The 20,881-nt window shown below is 40.1% G+C and overlaps 1 protein-coding gene across 2 annotated transcripts in view; it reads right to left on the bottom strand.

Moving 5' to 3' along the window:
• Positions 1-20,881, bottom strand: part of LOC149258806 (uncharacterized) — a 122,740-nt gene that overhangs the window by 87,067 nt on the left and 14,792 nt on the right. For both annotated transcript variants that reach the window (XR_016256974.1, XM_089416314.1), the window contains exons 4-6: positions 912-1,673; positions 446-724; positions 134-295 (exon numbers count right to left, since the gene is read on the bottom strand). Coding sequence is in view for 1 of the 2 variants with exons in the window: in XM_089416314.1 (XP_089272440.1) it covers positions 134-295; positions 446-724; positions 912-1,673 (1,203 nt within the window). In the remaining variant the exon portion in view is untranslated. The remainder of the gene's footprint in view (positions 1-133; positions 296-445; positions 725-911; positions 1,674-20,881) is intronic.

The raw sequence follows: 20,881 nt of genomic DNA, 5'->3' as shown, positions 1-20,881 counted from the left end.
CAAAATATTAAATACGTGACATTTAGTCCTGAGGTTCAAATCTTTTGTGTGCAGCAACTTTGACATAAATTTTTCAATTTTATCTATCAGAAACCCTTAACCTTGAACCATTAAGGCCCCTTCAGTGGATTACCGCTTGAGGTACTTGTTGACACTCAGATGCAGCCTTGAAAATAGTACTTATAACTGCAGTAAGAGGCTCATCATTGTAAACCGACAGCATTCCAAGTGCTTCGTGCAATACTTGTTCCCACACCTCATTGCCGATCTCCAGCTGACTGAGTGCACCAAGTACCTGCAACAGCAAATGAACTGCATCTGTCAAATAAAAAAACATAAAGTGGTAGAATATTCATTTAAGGACATATTTTCAAGAAGTAGATTGTATGCAAAATTCAAATACAAATTTAATAGAAAAGTACATAAGTTCATAGATCAATCATACAGGTAACCATAACGCTGGCTCTGCATCTGTTTTGTGGAGTTGGGTCAACAATGCATATGCAGCCAGGGAATGCTCAGATACATCCACAAGCTTTGGCACTAGTGAAATCAAATCTGGCTGCAAATGTTTAGGTGACCTCTCCAAGACAAAAGCAATCTTCTGTGCTGATTCTGGTCGCCGCCGAGGTTCTAAACAGCCTTGTGGCACAGCACCATCCAGTGCCCTCAGAGAATTGACAATCAGTCTTAGCAGCTCATCCGACTGCTCTGGACATTTAGGCTATAAAACATGCAAATGTGTAAGCATATTACAGTGGAAAATTAAAATATCAAGTAGCAAAGTATATTAGTTCAATAACTAAAAGCAGGTTGCATTAAATACCATAAACGACTGAATCTATCATTCATGAAAGAACTCTCTTATAAAAGGCCACAGTATTTATGCAGTAGAATTGAAAACTGCAGACCTTCAGCATTTGGTTGGCATTGTTTACTGGTGAATGATGTTGTAGGCCTGCTTCTTGCACCAAAGAAGTAGGTGGAACGACAGCTTTCCCTGCCAGCAGAGATTCCAATGAATCACTGCTTTGTACTGCCTGCATTTGCAATGCCCCATCAAGACTCACATCTAAGCGTTGACCAATTGGATTCTGTGCAATGCCAGTTTTTCCAGTTGTTCCTTGTAATTCCATGTTAGTTCTACAAATAGAATTTCCATTGGCATCCAAAATATCTTTTGACCCTGGGTCAGAAGTATCATTGATCTTCTTTCCTTCAGATGGCTGACAGCATTCTACCATGATATCTAAAAGTAGATCAACAATAGCCTGTTGCAATACCTTCACACCCATTAACAAGTTCATAAGACTAGGAGATGAGTTTTCTCCTTTATTACCACTTTTACTCCCACCAGAAGCAGATGAAACCTTTGTTGGAAGCAAAAGCCGCTTCACTTTGGCTGGATCATCTAAATAAACCCGTAGACCAGTCAAAAAGGCTGCAATTGCACCAGCATCCATCAACAACTTTTCTCTTAATGTAACTTGCAGCTGCGATGGGTCCAATAAAAGAGTTGGATTATCACCATATGTAAGATGAAAACCTGCCCTGGCAAGAAGGCTTCTGAAAATATCTTCTTCATCCCCACTGATTCCTTCACTGTCATCAGAATCAATAAGCTCATCTGGATCTGTTGACAACGCATCTTGCTCATCATCTGAAACCATTACCTACAGAAAGATTTAACCAGCCTCTTAGGGTGCACAATAGTAAATACTTATGCACAGCTGTAACATTCCCTAAAATACAAACTGCAATAGAATGAAACAGTAGATGAGCAATGAAAATGTCAGAATGTCAAGGACAATTTGCCTGCAAACATTAGCAAATGAACTCCAGAGAAATGTCATTCCATAAGTTAATAGTATGTGAAATATAGCAACAGAATAACAACCTATCTATTGCAGTCTCAAATATTTTATCACATCAAGATAATAAATCAGAAAAGTAACTTTTTGTCAGGATCACATCCTTTCTGCATGACATATTTAGGGATACAGATGAGAAGAAAAGTCTGGAAGAAAATCAACTCTTTCAATATATTCCATATGTGAGATGATTATCACTCTCAAGCTGCCATCTATGCATGATGCATCCTTTCTATACAACTCCAAACAAATGTCTTGAACTGCCTGTAATATACCTACAAGCAAATAATTCCCACCAAGATGCATTCCCCTGCCTCACTATTTCTATCCACAGATTTATCACTCCAACAATATATGCTTTAAACGAATGCAAATCTTTCATCAAGGGTAAATGCTGTGCAAAAAAACTCAAATGATGAGACATTCTGAGTCTCAACAACAGTTCTGCTCCAATCCATCTGGACTTTTCCACCCCATACACAAGCACAAGAAATTTGCCAAACAGCCCATTTACCTAATTGTGGTATACTGGCATACGAGCGCACAGCATAAAGATAGAGAATATGTTCTTCAAAAGTGTGGTTGTTTTCATATTTAGCCATGAGTACTTTTACTTATATTTAAATTTGTAACAAAATTATAACCAGCAGATAAAAATTGCATAGCTGGAAACATTACCCTAAAGATAAACCTCATCCTGAAGATAAACCTTTCAGGATAAAGCTCACCCTAGAATCCTTAAATAGACTTAGCTTTCTAATATAAGATTCCTTATTAAAAAAATGGTACTCAATAATAACAGAATTATTGACAATAAGTAATGGCATAATTGATTAAACCCTAAGAATCTCTCATGGCCAACAGATTGTGCCCTTGATCACTTGAGTTAATCTACATGCGTACTTCTGAGAACATCATCCACTAAAATGTCCCCTTCAACCATGAGATCTTGTTTCTTTTTTAGAGAAAATCGTCTAGCCTCTATAGAGAAGCACATATCAAGATGTCTCCGAGAAACCAAGCTTTACCTAATGTCATCCCTGCCAATCACAAAGCATTATGTACAAGATCTTTCTTTGCATAAGATGTTTCATCTAGCTTGAAAGATTTCTTGTCCTGCGATTAATAATGTGAGGCTTTCTATTGTTTGTATATTATCCTCTTAAAATTGGGTATGCATGATTTCTTCAAAAATATGGGGAAGTTTCTCTTCTGCCATCCTCTATGAAGTTCAAGGTGGGATTTGTACTTATATCTTGAATATTTTCTATCTGAAGAGGGTTGTAGATACAACCTTGCAATTCATAGGCAAACAGGTTTTACCTTCATACAAGTCTTCTCCTGCTACTCACAGATCATCTTGGAGAAGAACAATGTCTTTATTGCCTTAACATAATAGAATTTTGAAGGAGTACTGGCTTCAAGGAAATCAATCTATTGTTTGTACAAGAAAGCACTCCCTTAACAAAGTTTAATTCAGAAGTTGGAAGGTGACCAGAAGCATGATTGTGATCATTAACTCTGAGAATCTGTTGCCACTTTATTCCAGCTAGTGCAGCTGCCTGGTCAGATGGTCAAACATATCTTGTATTTCAAATCCTCGCAGTTTCTTCTTAAATAGCATCTAGAGTTTACAATGTACATCTATAATGTAAGCAGCACATTAGAAAAGATGGGAAAACTAAGAAAATTCCAATGCTACAGTTTAGCCTTTTCAGGCCTGTGGCTTGGGAGCTTGGGCTGGATTATTGATCATGCAGATTCTTTAATTTACTCAGAGACATTTCATGTGCATATTGAGCTCTAAGGCCAGCAGCTTGGCTTCTAATTTCCAAGGCTTGTGGTTAGCTCAGAAAAACATATGGTTTAGTAAAAAGATAAGGTAATTCTATTAATAACAAGTGCAAAAGAATAGGTTGAAGAGATTAGAAAAATTCAGCGCATTACATACAAAGGTGGGAGTGCCAAAGCTACTACTAGAAGTTAGATGATAAATAATAGATACAAGTGAAAATAGCTCAGATGGTGAGCCCTTGAAAAGAGAGAGCCGCCATTTAGCATTAGGTATAGATATAGAATACAACAAGGGAACATAAACATCTGCATCTGCATCATCACTGTGAAGTTACCAATGCAATGCCTAATAATGTCATCTGGGGACTGTCCAGGGCCGAGATTGCCTGGCTGGGGGATCCTGGGAAGGACTCAGAGGCAGTGTATTGAAGATATCCTAACATTTGAAGCCCGAGAGAAAAATTTACTAATAGGCATCTAGCTCTCCGACCTGAGCTGGATAGCAGAACAACACTGAGGCATAACTGTGCCCTTCTGAAACTGAGTTGTCGAGCCACAGAATGGGAGGATGTGTGTTGTTTCACGAATCCAGTATCTACTATCATCTATGTCCAAGACTGTAAAGTCCGCACAGAGCTTAGCAGCTCCAGTCAGTGAGATAGACTGGAAAAGGGAGGTGATCAACCTAGTGGGACCAGGTCTCAATAAATCTTGTATGATCTGCAAAGTATGAGTAATCACCCTGTGCATGTAGAAAGCCAGGTACATTCTGATCATGTTGAAAACAATATTTGTATCATGTGGACTTAAAGGATATCAATAAAGTTAAAGTCATAACAGACCATTGGAGTGTGAAGCCAAAAGATGCTTGTAACAATTGAGTTGCCAAAGGTGGTAGCCCAGTTACAAAAGATTTGCAAAAGACATAGGACCAAAGAAAAACTGCGGCTGAGTAACTATTTGAGTTACAAGTTTTGATTGCTAAAATACCACTATGGAGTGGTTCAAATAGAATGAAGCCTTGGAATGTATCTACTATGTCAGAATTTGAGAAGTGACATAACTTCATTATGATAGTCGGAAAAAAAAATTCGTCGTCCACCTGACATTATATGTTCTCTTCCCATTTGCATATACCCAAGGATTGGACAGTTCCAAGGTTGATGATATCAGAGGATAGGAATAGAAACAACTGGCACTTACCATCAGAAGAAATTGGTCAACAAGAGACACTTGCTCTACAGGGAAAGTGCCATTCAGGAAGCCACTGACTCCATTCCATAGCCTTTTTCCTCAAAATAGTGAGGTTGCACATGGGAGAATAGCACTAAAAAGATTTGATGACCTGAAATTAAGTGATTGTGTTTGGCTACTTTGGACCATAGAGTTCAAAATCGGCCGAATTTCAAAGAATAGCAAACAAATTCAATCAAATTCGACAGCAAAATTCAGCTGATCTGAAAAATCTTATTTTCATTAAATATACAATTAAATTTGTAGGTGAATTGATCGTTTTTAAAAGGAATTTGTAGAAATTTCAAATCTGTTTATTTCTAAAATTGAAGGAATACAACATGTGGTCATTGATATGTTCATGCCATACTGCTTGCAACTGGAAGGATAATTAGAAAGTATACATTGGAATCACAGTCAATGAAATCTCCTCATTTGCCAAATGGTCAGACCTCGCCTTTGTATTTGTTGGGCATAACCGGGAAAGTTGACAGAATCCCTTCATTGGCCAGACCTTACATTCCTATTTGTTTGGCAGAACCCACCTTGAATCGCCCATTCATGTGCCCCCCACACAAATGATATACATGATGGATTGATTTAATTATCTTGTTATATATATAACTATTTATTTTAGGGATCACAGACAAAGCTCAATAGGCTTTGCCAAAAGAGTGTGAAATAACACTTATCTAGTAATATGCATCATATGCGATACACACACGAAGGAAATGGAGCAGCACCGACAGTCTGAAAAGGGTTAGGGTTTCTGCAGTCTAATTGCTCCACACCTGCACACTACCTGTTGTCATGTGGTTATTTCCGAACACCTTCACTGTGATGGTTCCCGTAACATGCCCTAGCCCACCGTAATGGCCTTGTAACCCCGTCTTTGCTCTGTTTTTACTGCATACCTGCCTACTACCCGACATTGCATCGCAGCGACGGTTACGATAGTCCTGGAGGCAGCTGGCGGAGATCTCCTTGGAACAGTCATGGAGTTGGACATAGTGGATTACTCGGAGGACCCGTTGGAGGACGTTAACATCTGGACAACTCCTCGCTCTGCCTCGGAAGACCTACTCCCCTTCTGTTGCGATCTAACGGCCACCATCGCTGGACTGCCCTCGATCTCGGGACCCTCCAACTCCACCGTGACCTTCTCCGAGCCTCCTCCGGTATGGCCGGTACCATCCTCCCCTCCCCAGTCTCCCTCCGCATTTAACTTTGCGTCCGACTGCTTTCGCCCTAATCCCGCGGCTAAATCTTCGCATTACCCTCCCCCCCCTCGTCTGCCGGCTCTCTTAACATCCCTCCCGACAATCCCTCGACCCCGGTACAAGGGACCCCTCAAGCAACATCATCAGCGGCACCTCCATCGGGTAGCTACACAGCAGTCCCCCCACTCTCGGAACCTATCCCTGCGGACGCACATCTCAGCACTGAAAACCCTCCCTCAAACCCTTCTCTGCTCGAGGAACGACCGGACTCCTCTGAAGATGCTGCTAGGCCAAGCAAGAAGCGCAAGTGCTTCAAACCCAAAGGTGAAGACGTCATCATCAGGCTTGGGGAAGATATCTAGTGGGGCGACACCATGGATACGTGGACCGCGTTCTGGTTGGAAGGATTCGAGGCAGAAGCTACACAGCAGCTCGATTGAAGCTTTGGACCTCAGAGGTATGGGGGCAGCACCTGGCCGACCTTCCATTTGTACAAACTTTTGTTAGGGGTTGGTTCGCTCTGCGTTTTGCCAGAGCCGAGCACACGAATTGGGTCCTGTCCTCCTTCTGGCACTTTGAACACACCCCAGTCCTCCTCCGTCGTTGGAACCCTCTATTCGATCCGGAAAAAGAACAGATAGGAGTCGGGCCTATTTGGGTTCGGCTTTCGGGATTGCCCCTCCAATTCTAGTCGAAGGACATATTTCGACGCATCGGCAACACCCTTGGCACATACCTTGAGCACGATAGATCGTATTTAGCTACTGGAATGATGGCTTATGCCAGGGTTTTGGTTCATCTGGACATAAGGGGGGCCTCCAGGAGCATATCACATTACAATGGAGATCTTTCTCTCGACAACAAACCCTGGATTACGAAGGGGTCTCGTTCCGTTGCAGACGATGCCATAAGGTGGGACATCTTTTCAAGGACTGCCCCTTGAATAGGAAGGCGCGAGATGGAGAAAAGGAGAAGGTCAATCCGCAAAAAAGCTCTCACTCACAGGGAAGCCCCCCCTCGGCTGAAGAGGCAGTAAACTTGGCACAGGCTGATGCAGAGAAAGCACCCTCAAAGGAGCCCAGGAAGAAGCGTGGGAAAGCACCATTCGGGCCACCCTCTCCTCCTCTGACCAAAGCAAGGGCGGCTGTCGAGGCTACATTCTCCACGGGTATGTTGGATTCATCCTCCTCCTCTGCTTATACTACTGCTTCATCATTTTGCATTGCATCAAATAATGTTCAGCTCTCTGATCACTGCAATATACCTCCCATTACTCTGGCATGTCCCCTAAAACCCTCTTCTCCCACCATATCCTGCACCCCGCCATCTTTTCCTGAGGATCCCCCAACCATCACTTCCATTCCTGCACCTATCCCTCCATCCACCAAATACCCTCTACGTTCTTCACAGGCTCCTGATTCCTTGGGCATTGGTCTGATTTCCTCCCCCCCACCTCCGAAACAACCTCGAGGTAGACCCTCCTCCTTATCTAAAGCCATTCTACAAGCTGGGGAAGAGATTGCAACTGGTAGGCAACATTCCATCGATTGGGTACTTAGAGTAGTGAATACCCTTGTGCACCCCCCTCCATGAAGATGTTATCCTTCAACTGTCGAGGGCTGGCTAGCCCTGACAAAAAACTAGCCATGCGAAGACTGCTAAAATCTGAGATGATCGATGTCCTCTTTCTACAAGAAACCCTAGGTCAGGCTAGTGTTATCACTCACCTTCTCGAATCATGGCTACCAGGGTGGAATTTTCACTCTCTTGATGCAATTGGCCACTCAGGGGGTTTGGCTCTGGGAATTAACACCCGTACCATCAAAATCTGTAACATATGGGGAAGCTCTGGGCACATTGGGGCAGACATATACTCATCTGAACTTGATACAGAGCTCAGGATTATTAATATCTATGGTCCCTGTCACAATAGGGAAGAATACTGGAACAAGCAGCTAAAATCTCAAATTTTGCAATAGGATAAGCTCATTTGCGGGGGGGAGTGGGCATAATGGTTGGTTTTGCGGAATCATGGGGGCATAATGCACAAAGAGACATCCTCTCAGATTTTTTTGAGACCATTCTGGAGGATCATAATCTTATTGATATCCCCTCAACCAAAATTCAACCTACATGGAGAAACAACAGATCAGGCGAGGATAGCCTATCCAGGAGACTCGACCGATTCCTCATTAAGGAGCACCTGCTGAACATGGGACATGGATTTAGACAGTGGGTTGGTTCAGGGGGCATATCGGATCATAGGCTGATTTACCTGGAAATAAGGGGAGGAATGAACAAACCTAGGGCCCCCTTCAAATTCAACTCTGCATGGCTAAGAGACGCAAAATACATCAGGCTAGTCACTGAATTCTGGAAGACTCACCCCCCAGCGGCAGGAAGGAACATCTCAGAAGGGTTTGCTCAAAACCTGAGAGAACTGAAGAATCTCTCCAAAATATGGGCACACAAAAAGCGAACCCTGGAGGACCTTACCCTCAAGACTACTGAAGAAGAAATAGAGGCTTTTGAGAATGATCATGGAGGGATTTACTCCTCCCCAAAACACAAGGACAAAATTACATCCCTTCTGGCTAAAAGGAGTCAAATACTTAAGGATCGGGAGGAAAGTTGGCGACTGAGAAGCAGAGCCATTTGGCTTATGGAAGGGGATGATAATACAAAGTTCTACCACAAATTTGCGAATGGGCGCAAAGCTATAAATACAATTTGGCAGCTAATAGATGAGCAGGGAGAAATAGTGAATACCTTCCCTAGATTAGTTGCCCTGGCTACATCTCATTTCAAGAACATTTACAAGGCCCCTCAAAATGCTACTCTAGCTGAAGTCATGAGAACAGCTCAGTTGTTTCCCAAGTTCGTCGACCAGGAGGATGTTTTGGAACTAACAAAGGAAGTCACTTTGGGAGAACTGGAAACCACACTAAAATGGTTCAAACGAGACAAAAGCCTAGGATCGAATGGATGGAATGTGGAATTCTACCTAGATTTTTTTGAAATACATGGAGGGGACCTCCTAAAAGTTATAGAGGAGTGTAGATCCAACGGAAGAATGTATGAGGCCTACAACTCAACCTTCATTGCTCTCATCCCTAAATCTGACAATCCCACCTCCTTCAATGACTTTTGGCCCATTTCCTTGTGCAACTGCATTTACAAAATCATATCCAAGATCATAGCCAACCGCCTCCGACCGATCTTGTCTAACCACATCTTAACTGAACAATTCGCTTTTTTGCAAAACAGACAAATCCATGAGGATGTCGGAACTACACAAGAAATCATGCACTCCATTCAAACAAAGAAATTTAAAGGTATGGTCCTAAAAGTAGATCTCTCGAAAGCTTTTGACAGAGTTAATTGGCTCTATATTAGAATTCTTCTAACTCACTTCAGTTTTCCATACGAGTTCATAAGATGGATTATGTGCTGCATTACTAATGTATCATTCAGTGTCCTTGTAAATGGGGCAACATCACCCTTCTTTCACTCCGAGAGAGGTCTCAGGCAGGGATGCCCTCTGTCCCTGTTACTATTCTTACTCATCATGGAAGGTCTCAGCAGAATCTTAAAGGAGGAACATCATCGAGAAAGACTAAGAGGTATCAAGATCGCAGATGGATGTGCATTGACGCACTTACTCTTTGTAGACAATGTTCTGCTCTTCCTAAACAGGAGTATTGGTGATTTGGCCTCACTACAAAACACTTTCTCTATTTTCCTATCGGCCACAGGCATGATGGTGAATAATACAGAGTCCACTATAACGGCTATTGGGTGCTTCCCATTCGAGATACATTATGCCCCAAGCAGATTCCCTTATACCCTACTGCAACTAGAAGAGGGTCTCAAATACTTGGGCTACAAATTAAAGCCTCATGTATATAAGATCGCAGAGTGGATTTGGCTCATTACCAAGATGGAAAAACGGCTTAACATATGGTACCACAAATGTTTATCGAGAGCAGGCAGGTTGATCCTCATCAAAGAAATTTTGGAAGCAACACTAGTGTACTAGATGTCGCTAGCCTGCATACCAAAGGGAATCCTTTCTAGAATAAAAAATCTATGTTACAGATTCTTGTGCAAAGGGAAGCAGCCGGGGAAAATATTTGCTTGGGCCAATTGGGAATCCCTAGCTCTCCCAAAGAAATGGAGGGGTTTGGGGAATCAAAAGCCTAAGCACTTTCTCTACAGCCTTGGCGGCCAAATTAGGATGGCAGCTAATCACATCAGACAGCTTATGGACAACGGTGGCCCTCTCTAAATACATTGCTCCTCAAAGTCTCATGGAATGGCTAAGACAACCATAGTGGAATTATGTTGGCATATCAATCATATGGAAAGTAGTTCTGCAATCAATGTCGCTTATTCGGGACGGTCTCACGTGGAGAATACATTCGGGAGCATCAGTCAGACTAGGGATAGACCCCTGGATCGAGTGTGGAAACGCTCACAGGCTCCCTGAGGAGCTAAGAACCTATCTCTCTACTAGGGGGATCACCCATTTCATTCACATAGCAGACAAAGAATGCTCAACATTTGCACAAGCCTGGAAATCTGGGAGGGCACTGCAGATCCCTCATCTATGGAAGCAGCATTGGAAGGAATACACGAAGGCCCTTACTGAATCTCATATTAGAATATTGTAAGGAGAGGATGAGCTAATATGGGCACCAGCAAAGCACGAGAAATACTCACCAAAAGAAGGTTATATAGTACTAATGGACTCTAAAAAACCACCACTATGTGAAACTTGGTGGAGCAGCGGAAGTTAAAAGCACCACCCAAAATGAGGCTCCTCATGTGGACCATTTTGAGGAACAAGATCCCCACAAGAGATAACTTAAGCAAAAGATCCTTCCATGGACCCTTCTGGTGCGGTCTATGTAACGTTGATAACAAAATTGTGGATCACCTCTTCCTCAAGTGCCCGGCTATAAAAGATCTATGGAGTTCTATACACTCTCATCTACCCTCTCTCCCTCAACGGCAGGGCATGTCCATTCGTGAGGCTTGGGAAGCATGGTGGTCTGCCGCCTCCTCGACGAAAGCCAGAAATATCCCTAGTCTCATATGCCAGGCTATCTGGATTGCCCGAAATCGATACATTTTTCAGAACTCTCCCCTCTTCTGGTCGACTGTCACAGCCCGCATCTTATCTGATTACCAAATCATTCCCGAGGACGAATCTAGCTCTACTCCCAGATATATTATCCCTGAAAGCATAAATTATTCACATCCCTGGGCTTATTTTAACGGCTCAGCACAAGACATTGGCTATGGGGGTGGTGCCATACTACACCTTTCGGAATCTCACTCTTTCAAAATACAAATGGGACTGGGCAGAGGCACAAACAATTTTGTTGAGCTTATCACAGCCAAATATACCATACGATTTGCACTGGAAAAACATTGCAGAAACTTACAACTATATGGGGACTCAAAAATTGTATGCAAATGGATAAACAAAACTGCAAATTGCAATGCATATTCTCTTAGACATATCATGGAAGAAGTTCATAGACTCATCAATATATTTGACACTTTTGTTTGTCATCATATATACAGGGAGCGAAACACAGTTGTCGATCTCCTATCCAAGGAAGCAGTACACAGGCCTATAGGGATATGGAGGATACTGGAGCAGAGGGATGGAACCTTCCATCAGCACTACCATAGACCTTATATAGACAATATCAGATTAACTAGCTTTGAAGGAGCCTGAAAATACTTTTTGTTTATATCAGTGTTGTTAAAATCGCGATTTTATCGGAAAATCGCGATTTTTTCCTCTGCTCGATCAAATCGCGATTTTTATACCAAAAAATCGCAGACTTTTTTTTATAGCGATTTTTTCGGAAAAAATCGCGATTTTTGCAGAAAAAATCGCAGAGGCACGGGGCAGCGGGCTTTTAATAGGCGAAAATCGATTTTTTTTATGTCATTTTGCTGTTTGCGCGCGGAGGAGGAGGAGAAGAGGTGAGGGAGAGGAGCTGGAGGAAATCAATAGGATTAGACTTTCATTTTATTGTATATGACATTATGACATGATGAGATACATTATCATATTTTTTGTTGATATTTTGAGGCTGAGTTGGGACTTAGGACTTACTATTCAGGACATGATTCAATGTTATGTGTGATTTTAGCGCTAGAAATGATATTAAACATCTTATATATTAGTTTTTTTATCATATTTATGTGTCAATGTATTTATTTTATGTTGTAGATGGTTTAGATATTAAAAAAATTGAAAAAAAATGAAAAAAAATGAATATTTTTGTGCCAAACGCTTTTTTTCCGCTTTTTTCCGCTTTTTTCCCGCTTTTAACGATTTTTTCCGCTTTTTTCCCGGCGCCGATTAAATCCCGATCGCGCTTTGTGCAACATTGGTTTATATAATTTTATATGTGCACAATGATACTAGACTCTTATATGACAGTTTAATACTCTCTGCGTAGAGTAAATTTTTATCTTATTTTGAACCTCAGTGACAATTCAGTGTCTCCCTGCGTGGGGTACACCTTTTTTTGACTACACAAACATGATGGCCTTTATGCCTCACGTATAGCATATGCTTTTGCATCTACAAAATGTAACTTTCTTTGCTTAATGAAAATTATGACTTTTCCAAAGGAAACAAAAAAAAAAAACTATTTAGTTTAGGTTAAATTACTAGTTTAATTAAAGTTATAAATTAAAATCAATTAGTAATAGATTTTAATTTAAGATTAATTTATTTATATTAAAAATTCAATTATATATATATATATAAAGAGAGAGACACACACACACACACACACATAAATATACATATATTTGAATTTAAAGACAAACTTTATCAACAGTTTTTGGCTAGGTGAATTTTTCTCGAACTTCATTGTTGACGAACTCCAACACAAACACAAATCAGGTGACTATGTCATGAAATGCATGCTCATATGAGAACCTAACCTATAGTTGTCTAATTGACACCCATCATTAGGATGTGTCGAAGCCAACAAAGAATATTACAAAAAATATGCTACAACTAAGACCATCCCATCATTCTTAAGGCTGTGAATTGCTCCAAGGAGAACTACAGAACATAAAAACAACTTACTCGCATTAGCCAATGCCATTAACGATTTGATTCTGGAAACATCTAATATTTGGTTCTATGTTCATATTCAACACAATTATCAAATTACCAATGCCTCAACACACTCAAATCACAACAAGCAATAAAATAATGTCAAATATTTATCACAATTAAATTGCTAATTTGATAATGATAAAATATATTTATAGTTAGAAGATACAATATATTTCTAAGAAAAACAGCAAGCACAATAGTAATTTTCATATCAACTTCATCAAAAATCCGATGATTATTCAAGTTGCAGAATGGCAAAACACCTAAAGACAAACTAGGCTTCCCAAAGACATAGCAAGTTGAAACTATGTTGACAGGATAGACAACAATTCTATCAATGATGGCAAATGGCTTACCAAAAGTAGTCGATTATTTATCACTAATCACACCAAACACACTCCCAGCTACTTTGGGAGTTCCACAACACAAGCTTTGCCCAACGAAATTAATTGTGTGAAATTTCTTTAATTGCAGTTACTGGAAATTATTCTTCTATCTTATGCAGATTGTTTGTCTTCATAAATTAATCACGCCAAATAACGAATAAAATCACTACTGGAAATTATTCTTCTATCTTATGCAGATTATTTGTCTTCATAAATTAATCACGACAAATAACGAATAAAATCACTACTGCAATTTTCACCAATAATAACAGGAACTGAGAAAATAATGCACACACATAAAAATTTAGACACCGATATTTTTGGACAATAGTCCCTAGAAAAACCCCAATGTGGGAAAACCAGTTCTGCAGATGAGGGTTTATATTATTAATAAATCTTCAGCAATTGAGAATTACAACAATCTGCTCGCCTCTCACTAGCAAAGCTCCAGCAATTTTTATCCTTCACTTCTACTGGTAAAATCGATCTGGAAATCCATGATTTCCTTCTGCAAGGCAACTTGGCCCTCTCTATGCAATTTGCACTCCCTCCAGCAACTCGTAGTGGCAGACTGGAAATGCACATGGCCTCTTCTGGAATTTGCTCAACCTCTAGAAAATTGTTCCAGCAAATATACTACCTCCAGCAACACACTAAAGCCACTCGCACTTCCTCCGGCAACTGTCTCTAGCAACTAGAAATCGAACTATAGCTTCAGCAACTTGCACTGGGTAAATTGGCAACAAGCACTAGCTGAATTGGCATCTTGCAGAATAATTCAGCCTCCTTCCTCCTCCTGGAATACTGGAACCTCTGTTGCGAAGAATTTCTCTGTAAATTCTCTCCTCAATTTCTCTGCTAAAACCCCGTTGTTGGTGTCCTCCATGCTATCACTCCGCCCTTGATATCACTACAATTTTGTGTCTCAAATGTGATCTCCAAGTGCCACATAGATTTGCCTTATAATCTCTAGTTGACAATTCAACGGCCACAATCGAACTCCAATTGATGGCTAAGATCATCTTGACACCTTCTCATGACTTTTTTAAAAGTCACAAGAGCAAAATTGATTTGTCTCAATTAATCTGATTTAATTAACCACTTTTCCTAAGTCTTAGGAAAATAATTTAAAAATGTATAGGGGGTTTACGCAGTGCATATTATATTAGATATCTTTTTTGGGATTCAATTGCGTTAAGTAAGTCATTCATGTATGACCATTTCCATGAGAGGTAGTCATAAGTGACTAATTTCTCATGATTTGAATAGTTCACTTAGCACTCATTGCATCGGGTGATGCTCACAGGGGTGAAGAAGTGGGATTGAAACTGGTGAAATAAATCACATAGCGTCAATCATCACTTCCGGGGCTTGCACCCGGTAACCAGGACTTCCCAGGAGGTCACCCATCCCAGATCTCCTCTGGCTCAAGCGCGCTTAACTGTGGAGTTTTCCCCACAATCAAGCCCACTTAGCTTGCTACCCCATTTGCAAAACCTTAGCAAGTATTGTGCCTCATGAACCATTCAAGTAGAGATCCCTTCACTCTTTTTGAATTTAAGTATAGGGGGTTTATGCAGTGCGTATTATATTAGATATCTTTTTTGGGATTCAACTGCGTTAAGTAAGTCATTCACGTATGACCATTTCCATGAGAGGTAGTCGTAAGTGACTAATTAAAAACGGTCAATTAGCCTAATTAAGACATTTTCCTTAGAAACTTTTTTTGAGTCTTGGAGATAATTATCCTCATGTGTTCCTTAGCCTCATAGGCACCAATAGAGGCTAGAACACCTGTCTGAGCTACAAATACTAACAAATTGCAAACTTAATATCATTGGTCTCAACTAAGAAAAGGCATCCCAAAAACATGTCAAGAGGAACCATATACAGAGAAATGAGAACTTGGGGAAACATCTTGATTCTTAGAGCACAATCAAATTCTTCAAATAAGTGTGGTTTATGTTAATTCTTTCATACCAGATCTGATTTATTTTACTTCAACAATTCTATTAAAACCCCAAAAATTACTTAACTCAAATATTTCTGAAATTGCTAATAAAATAAACACACTAGTATATTAACTCAGAAAATAAAATGGAGATATCAATCACACTACAACAGCAAATTTGTGTCCAACACAATATTCCTTCATATCAAATATCTCAAGAAAAATTGGACCTTCACCCACAAAGAATGCACAAAAAAATACAACTGCTAAGAACATGGAACCTAGCAATATTGGGAAAAATAGAACTCAAGGAAATCGGCACTACTAAAGAAACTCTACCTCCAGAAAATTTAACCTCCCTCACCGGCAATCTGGCCCCTCTTTTCCCTTATACAGCCCTTGCATACTTTAGAATTTTGGCCCTCCTCCAATAATTTGAGCCTCCGCTTCAGCTAACTCAACCTCTCTCTTTCCTAGCTTCGACTTCCCTGAAATTTCTCCCAAAAGTCCCTGCTGCAATTCTCCTGACCTCTCTTCAATCAAATCGAGCCTCTCACTCTTGAGAAAATTGCTTCCTCAACAATTGTGTGTCTTCCCCTCTCCCTTAGGCTTATTTCATAATTTCATTAAGCCAAAATCCCTAACCCTAATCTCCCATTCTATTGGAGGTTCACCATTTCCCATTCTATTGTCTTATCTATGCACCACATACCTCTGGTGCTGCCACAGCAAGATAGAGTTTACTGCAACACTTGTATTCAACATGGAAGATACCAAATCACAACCATCTTATCATCCACTTACTCATTAGCTGGATTGAAGTTACTGATGACTGAAAATTTTGGCCCACCTACCATCAATGCAGGATGGGTATACCATCTGATCTCACATGCCAACAAAAGATCCATTGTCTAATGTCAGAAATACCAGATTCAACATACACAAAATCTTGACATCGGATTGATCAACCCAGCATCATATGAACATACTACCTAGGCTACTCTCTTCATGGCCAAACATTCAACAAAGAAATTTCATATTTCACATGCGAGCCTCAAATACTTTTATTTCTGGTGATTCATTTTTAAATGTAAAATTTGCTCCATTAAGTATCTGGTCTGCTTACACAATTTGCTAAAAGTAAACTCAACTAGGACATTCAACACCAACATGAAGAGAACTTTTTGATCCTTGCAATCTGAAAAAAAATACAGCCCTAACCTTCTCATGTTGTTGGATTATTGCTCCTTCATTGTTTTTATGTTCACATCATCAAAAAGTGAGTGTGGCAAATAATAATGTCTAATCAACTCTACTTGGGCATTGTTTATTATTTTATTCATCAAGACCCTCACACTAGAAAATGATAGGTTGTAGTTTTTCTTTAGAACCTCAGTCCTTTCTATCTCAAAAACCCTTTATATATTACTAGTGTTGGACAATTCAAAGTGCTAGCTTATTATATCAATTTTCCTTAACCTTAATATTTTCTTGTGAACTTAGTTAATCTTCTTTTGTTCTTTAGTTAAATCTTTTCATCAAACAAATATTGAGAACAAAACAATGACAATATAAGACACAGTAATTGTTGAAAAATGTGTAACTAGGTTCGGACTTCATATCTTGTATATTGTAATATTATTATTGTTTTTTGGAGCATGGGTTTCATGCTCAACGTCTTTTAATATAGAGGTCAAGCACCCATTGAGTGCTTTCAGGATTTATCCTAGGTCAAGAAGTCAAAAGAGTCATTGTCATATGTTGAAGACCCCATCAAGCACATTATAACTTGTAAAGAAAATTATTTTTGTCTTTAAAAGTGTCAAAATACCCTTCAAGACCAAGTCAACCTAGCAGCCGAGAAGCCGGCCTATTTTGAGGAGCCACATCCACCTTTAGAAGCCTATATAAAGGAGGGAACTCGACCTCCTTGAGAGACATCCATCACTCACTCACCCAAGTGAAGAAGAAGAGAAAGAAGGCATCGAAGAAGGAAGAGGACGAAGAAGACTTGTTTTCGAGCTATTTCTCTCTCACACGTGCAGAGGAAGGCTAGGGTTTTTGCTGCTGGTCTAGGGTTTTTCTTCTGCATGTTCGATCTTGAAAAAGGAAGAGAAAGAAGGTCACTGAAGGTCACATTAGGTCATCCTCAAGAACCAGAGGAAGGAGAAAGCCAAGCGAAGGTCTGAAGAAGCCTTGGGAGGCCAAAATAAGCTCACACGTGTGGCATCAGCTATTGCTAGGAGGGCTGAAAGTTTTAGATCTAATCATCTATAATAGAGACTAAAATTCTAAAGATGGGGTCGAAATTGTTGCTAGAAGAGAATGGACTCGGTTTGACTTGAATAAAGGAAGCACATCATTTGGAAGGTTTGGACTTGGTCTTGGAAGGTATTGGTTTGGTCTAGAGGTCTTGGAATATGTCAATTGAAGAATCTATAAGAAGAGAAGAGATTTGTGGGTTTTCCTCTCAAGGGGATAGGTTTTGGCCCTGGCTTGCAGCCCATATCATGTGTTCTTGTGTACTATTGTTCTTCGTGTTTTAGTAGTTGTTTTATGATAAGAACAAACATAATAATAAGTAAATAAGAAAAGTAAAAAGACATCACAAGTAGTTATCAATAAAAGAGAAATCGATCTAACTACTGCCCTTTAGATTTCTCAACATGGTATCAAAATTAAGGTTCGCCAAGGGCATGATGAAGATATCTACTACATTGAAGAAGTTCCTAGAAAGATGTTCAAGGGCAGCAAGTCATCTTAAGGAAGGCATCAAAGAGTTCTGGGATCTCCTATTTACTCCAAAGAAGGAAGTGACCAAGACAACTACAATGAATGAAGGACTCTTCTCAGCACTCACTGTACATTTCAAGATGAAAGCATTTGGGCAAGCGATAGTGGAGAATCAAGACGTATGACCGGTCATCACAAACAACTAAAAACATTGTCAAAAGGAAAGTCCTCTTACTCCGTAGAGTTTGGTGATAATAAGAGCTACCCTGTGAGAGGAATTGGCCCAACCTCGCTAGAGTTGGAGAATTGGGGAAATATTCATCTCAACAACATACTATTTGTTCCAAGTTAGAATTTACCAAGAAGATAAAGGTGATAGAATTGCCTTCATAGATGGAAAGGTTGTGGTATGGGATAAGAACTCAAGCATAGAATATGCAAGGATGATTGGGATTCGTGAAGGAAGACTTTACAGGTTGCTAACTCCCCTTGCTCAAGCTTTGGTTCACATTGAAGTCAGGCCATGTGAACTTTGGCATAGAAGACTCGATCACCTCCACTACAAAATCCTTCCAACCCTAAATTCAATAGTAAATGGCATCCTCGCACTGAAAGAAGATAACAAAGGAGCATGCAAGGGATGTGCATTGGGTAAGAACACCAAGAGACCATTTGGAAGCAGTGCTTCAAGGTCAAAAGAAATCTTGGATCTTATTCATTCCAATGTTTGTGGTCCTATGACTCCTAAATCAATTGGAAGTCATCTATATTATGTCACATTTATAGATGACCATTCAAGGAAAACTTGGGTTTCCTTGATGAAATCCAAGGATGAAGTATTCATCAAATTTCAAGAATTCAAAGTTGAAGTCGAGAACCTGACAGAAAGGAGAATCAAGATATTAAGGTCTGATAAAGGAGGAGAATACACATCCAAGGAAATTACAGCCTTCTGTAAGGAATCTAGGATTAAGAGGGAGCTGATAGTCCCATATAATCCCAAGCAAAATGGAGTTACAAGAATGAAAGAATCGATCCACTGAAGAAAGTGTAAAATCTAATGCTACATGATCAAGATTTACCGAAATTTCTGTGGGGTGAAGCTACAAAGACAGTTGTATACATACAAAATCAAAGTCCCCACAGGTCACTAGATAACATAACTCATGAAGAAGCATTCACTGGGAAGAAACCAAGCGTGGATCATCCCCAAATTTTTGGCTGTCCTGTCTATATTCATATACCAAAGGACAAGAGAAAGAAGTTGGATCCATCAGGCATGCAGGGAACATTTGTTGGTTACAGTAATTCTTCTAAGGCCTATAGGATCTATATAAAGGAAAGACACTGAATAGAAATCAGTCGAGATGTGATATTTGATGAAAGTATTGCATTCAAGAAATCAAAGGATCTCCTTATGGACTCTAATGATGAAGAACTTATGATATTTGAAGAGGAAGTCACTAGGGAGCAAGAAGAATCCAATCATGAAGATGAAGGTCCCAATGAACCTATACAACTTGTGGAAATCCCCAAAACTAGAAAGAGACCTAACTGGTTGAAGTCTACACTACTTGATGCAGAAGGTCATGGAGCAGTTCAAGGCACATTCATGGAAAGCAAGAAGCCCAAATGATATTCTAGGTATGCAACCTATATGACGAAATTGATAGAAGTAGAGCCATCCACCTTTGAATAAGTTGTCACGCACCAAGAATGGAAGGATGCCATGAATGAAGAGTATCAATCAATAATGAAAAATGGAGTTTGGGAGATCGTACCTAGGCATGAAGACAAATATGTGGTAACTTCCAAATGGCTCTACAAAATTAAGCATGCAACAGATGGAAATATTGGTAAATATAAGGCAAGATTTGCTGCAAAAGGCATCGATTATGAAGAGAAATTTGCTCCTATAGCGAGGTATACAACCATACGTTCATTGGTCTCTTTGGAAGCATCGATGGGATGGAACATCCATCAAATGGATGTCAAGCCTGCATTCTTGAATGGCACAATTGATAAGGAAGTTTATATAGAGCAACCGTTGGGATTTGAAGTTAAAGATAGAGAGACATATGTTTGCAAGTTGAAGAAGGCATTATATGGCCTCAAGCAAGCACCAAGGGCATGGTATGCAAGGATGAATGCATACCTATAGAGAATAGGCTTCACAAAGAGTTTTGTTGATCCGAACCTTTATATTAAGGTTGCGAAGGGTGAGCCTGTTATCATTCTTTTGTATGTGGATGATCTTCTCTTGACAAGTGTGGAAGGTCGAATTGAAGAATGTAAGAAGCAACTAGCAGAAGAATTTGACATGAAGGATCTAGGGTTTATGCACTATTATTTGGGACTGGAAGTCTGGCGAGGACCTGATGAGATCTATCTAGGTCAAGGGAAGTATGTGACCGAGATGTTGAAAAGGTTTGACATGATGGATTGCAGACAAATGACAACCCCGATGATCACAAACTTGAATAGACTAAGGAGTTCTGAATCGAGCCCTGTGGATCCTACCAGGGTAAGACAAT

Source organism: Pinus tabuliformis, chromosome 6, assembly GCF_031772625.1.
Source record: "Pinus tabuliformis cultivar Carrire ecotype Pingquan chromosome 6, CPIR1, whole genome shotgun sequence".
Lineage (NCBI taxonomy): Eukaryota > Viridiplantae > Streptophyta > Pinopsida > Pinales > Pinaceae > Pinus > Pinus tabuliformis.
The sequence above is the reverse complement of the archived record's forward strand: the minus strand, read 5'-3'. Positions and strand labels throughout refer to the sequence as shown.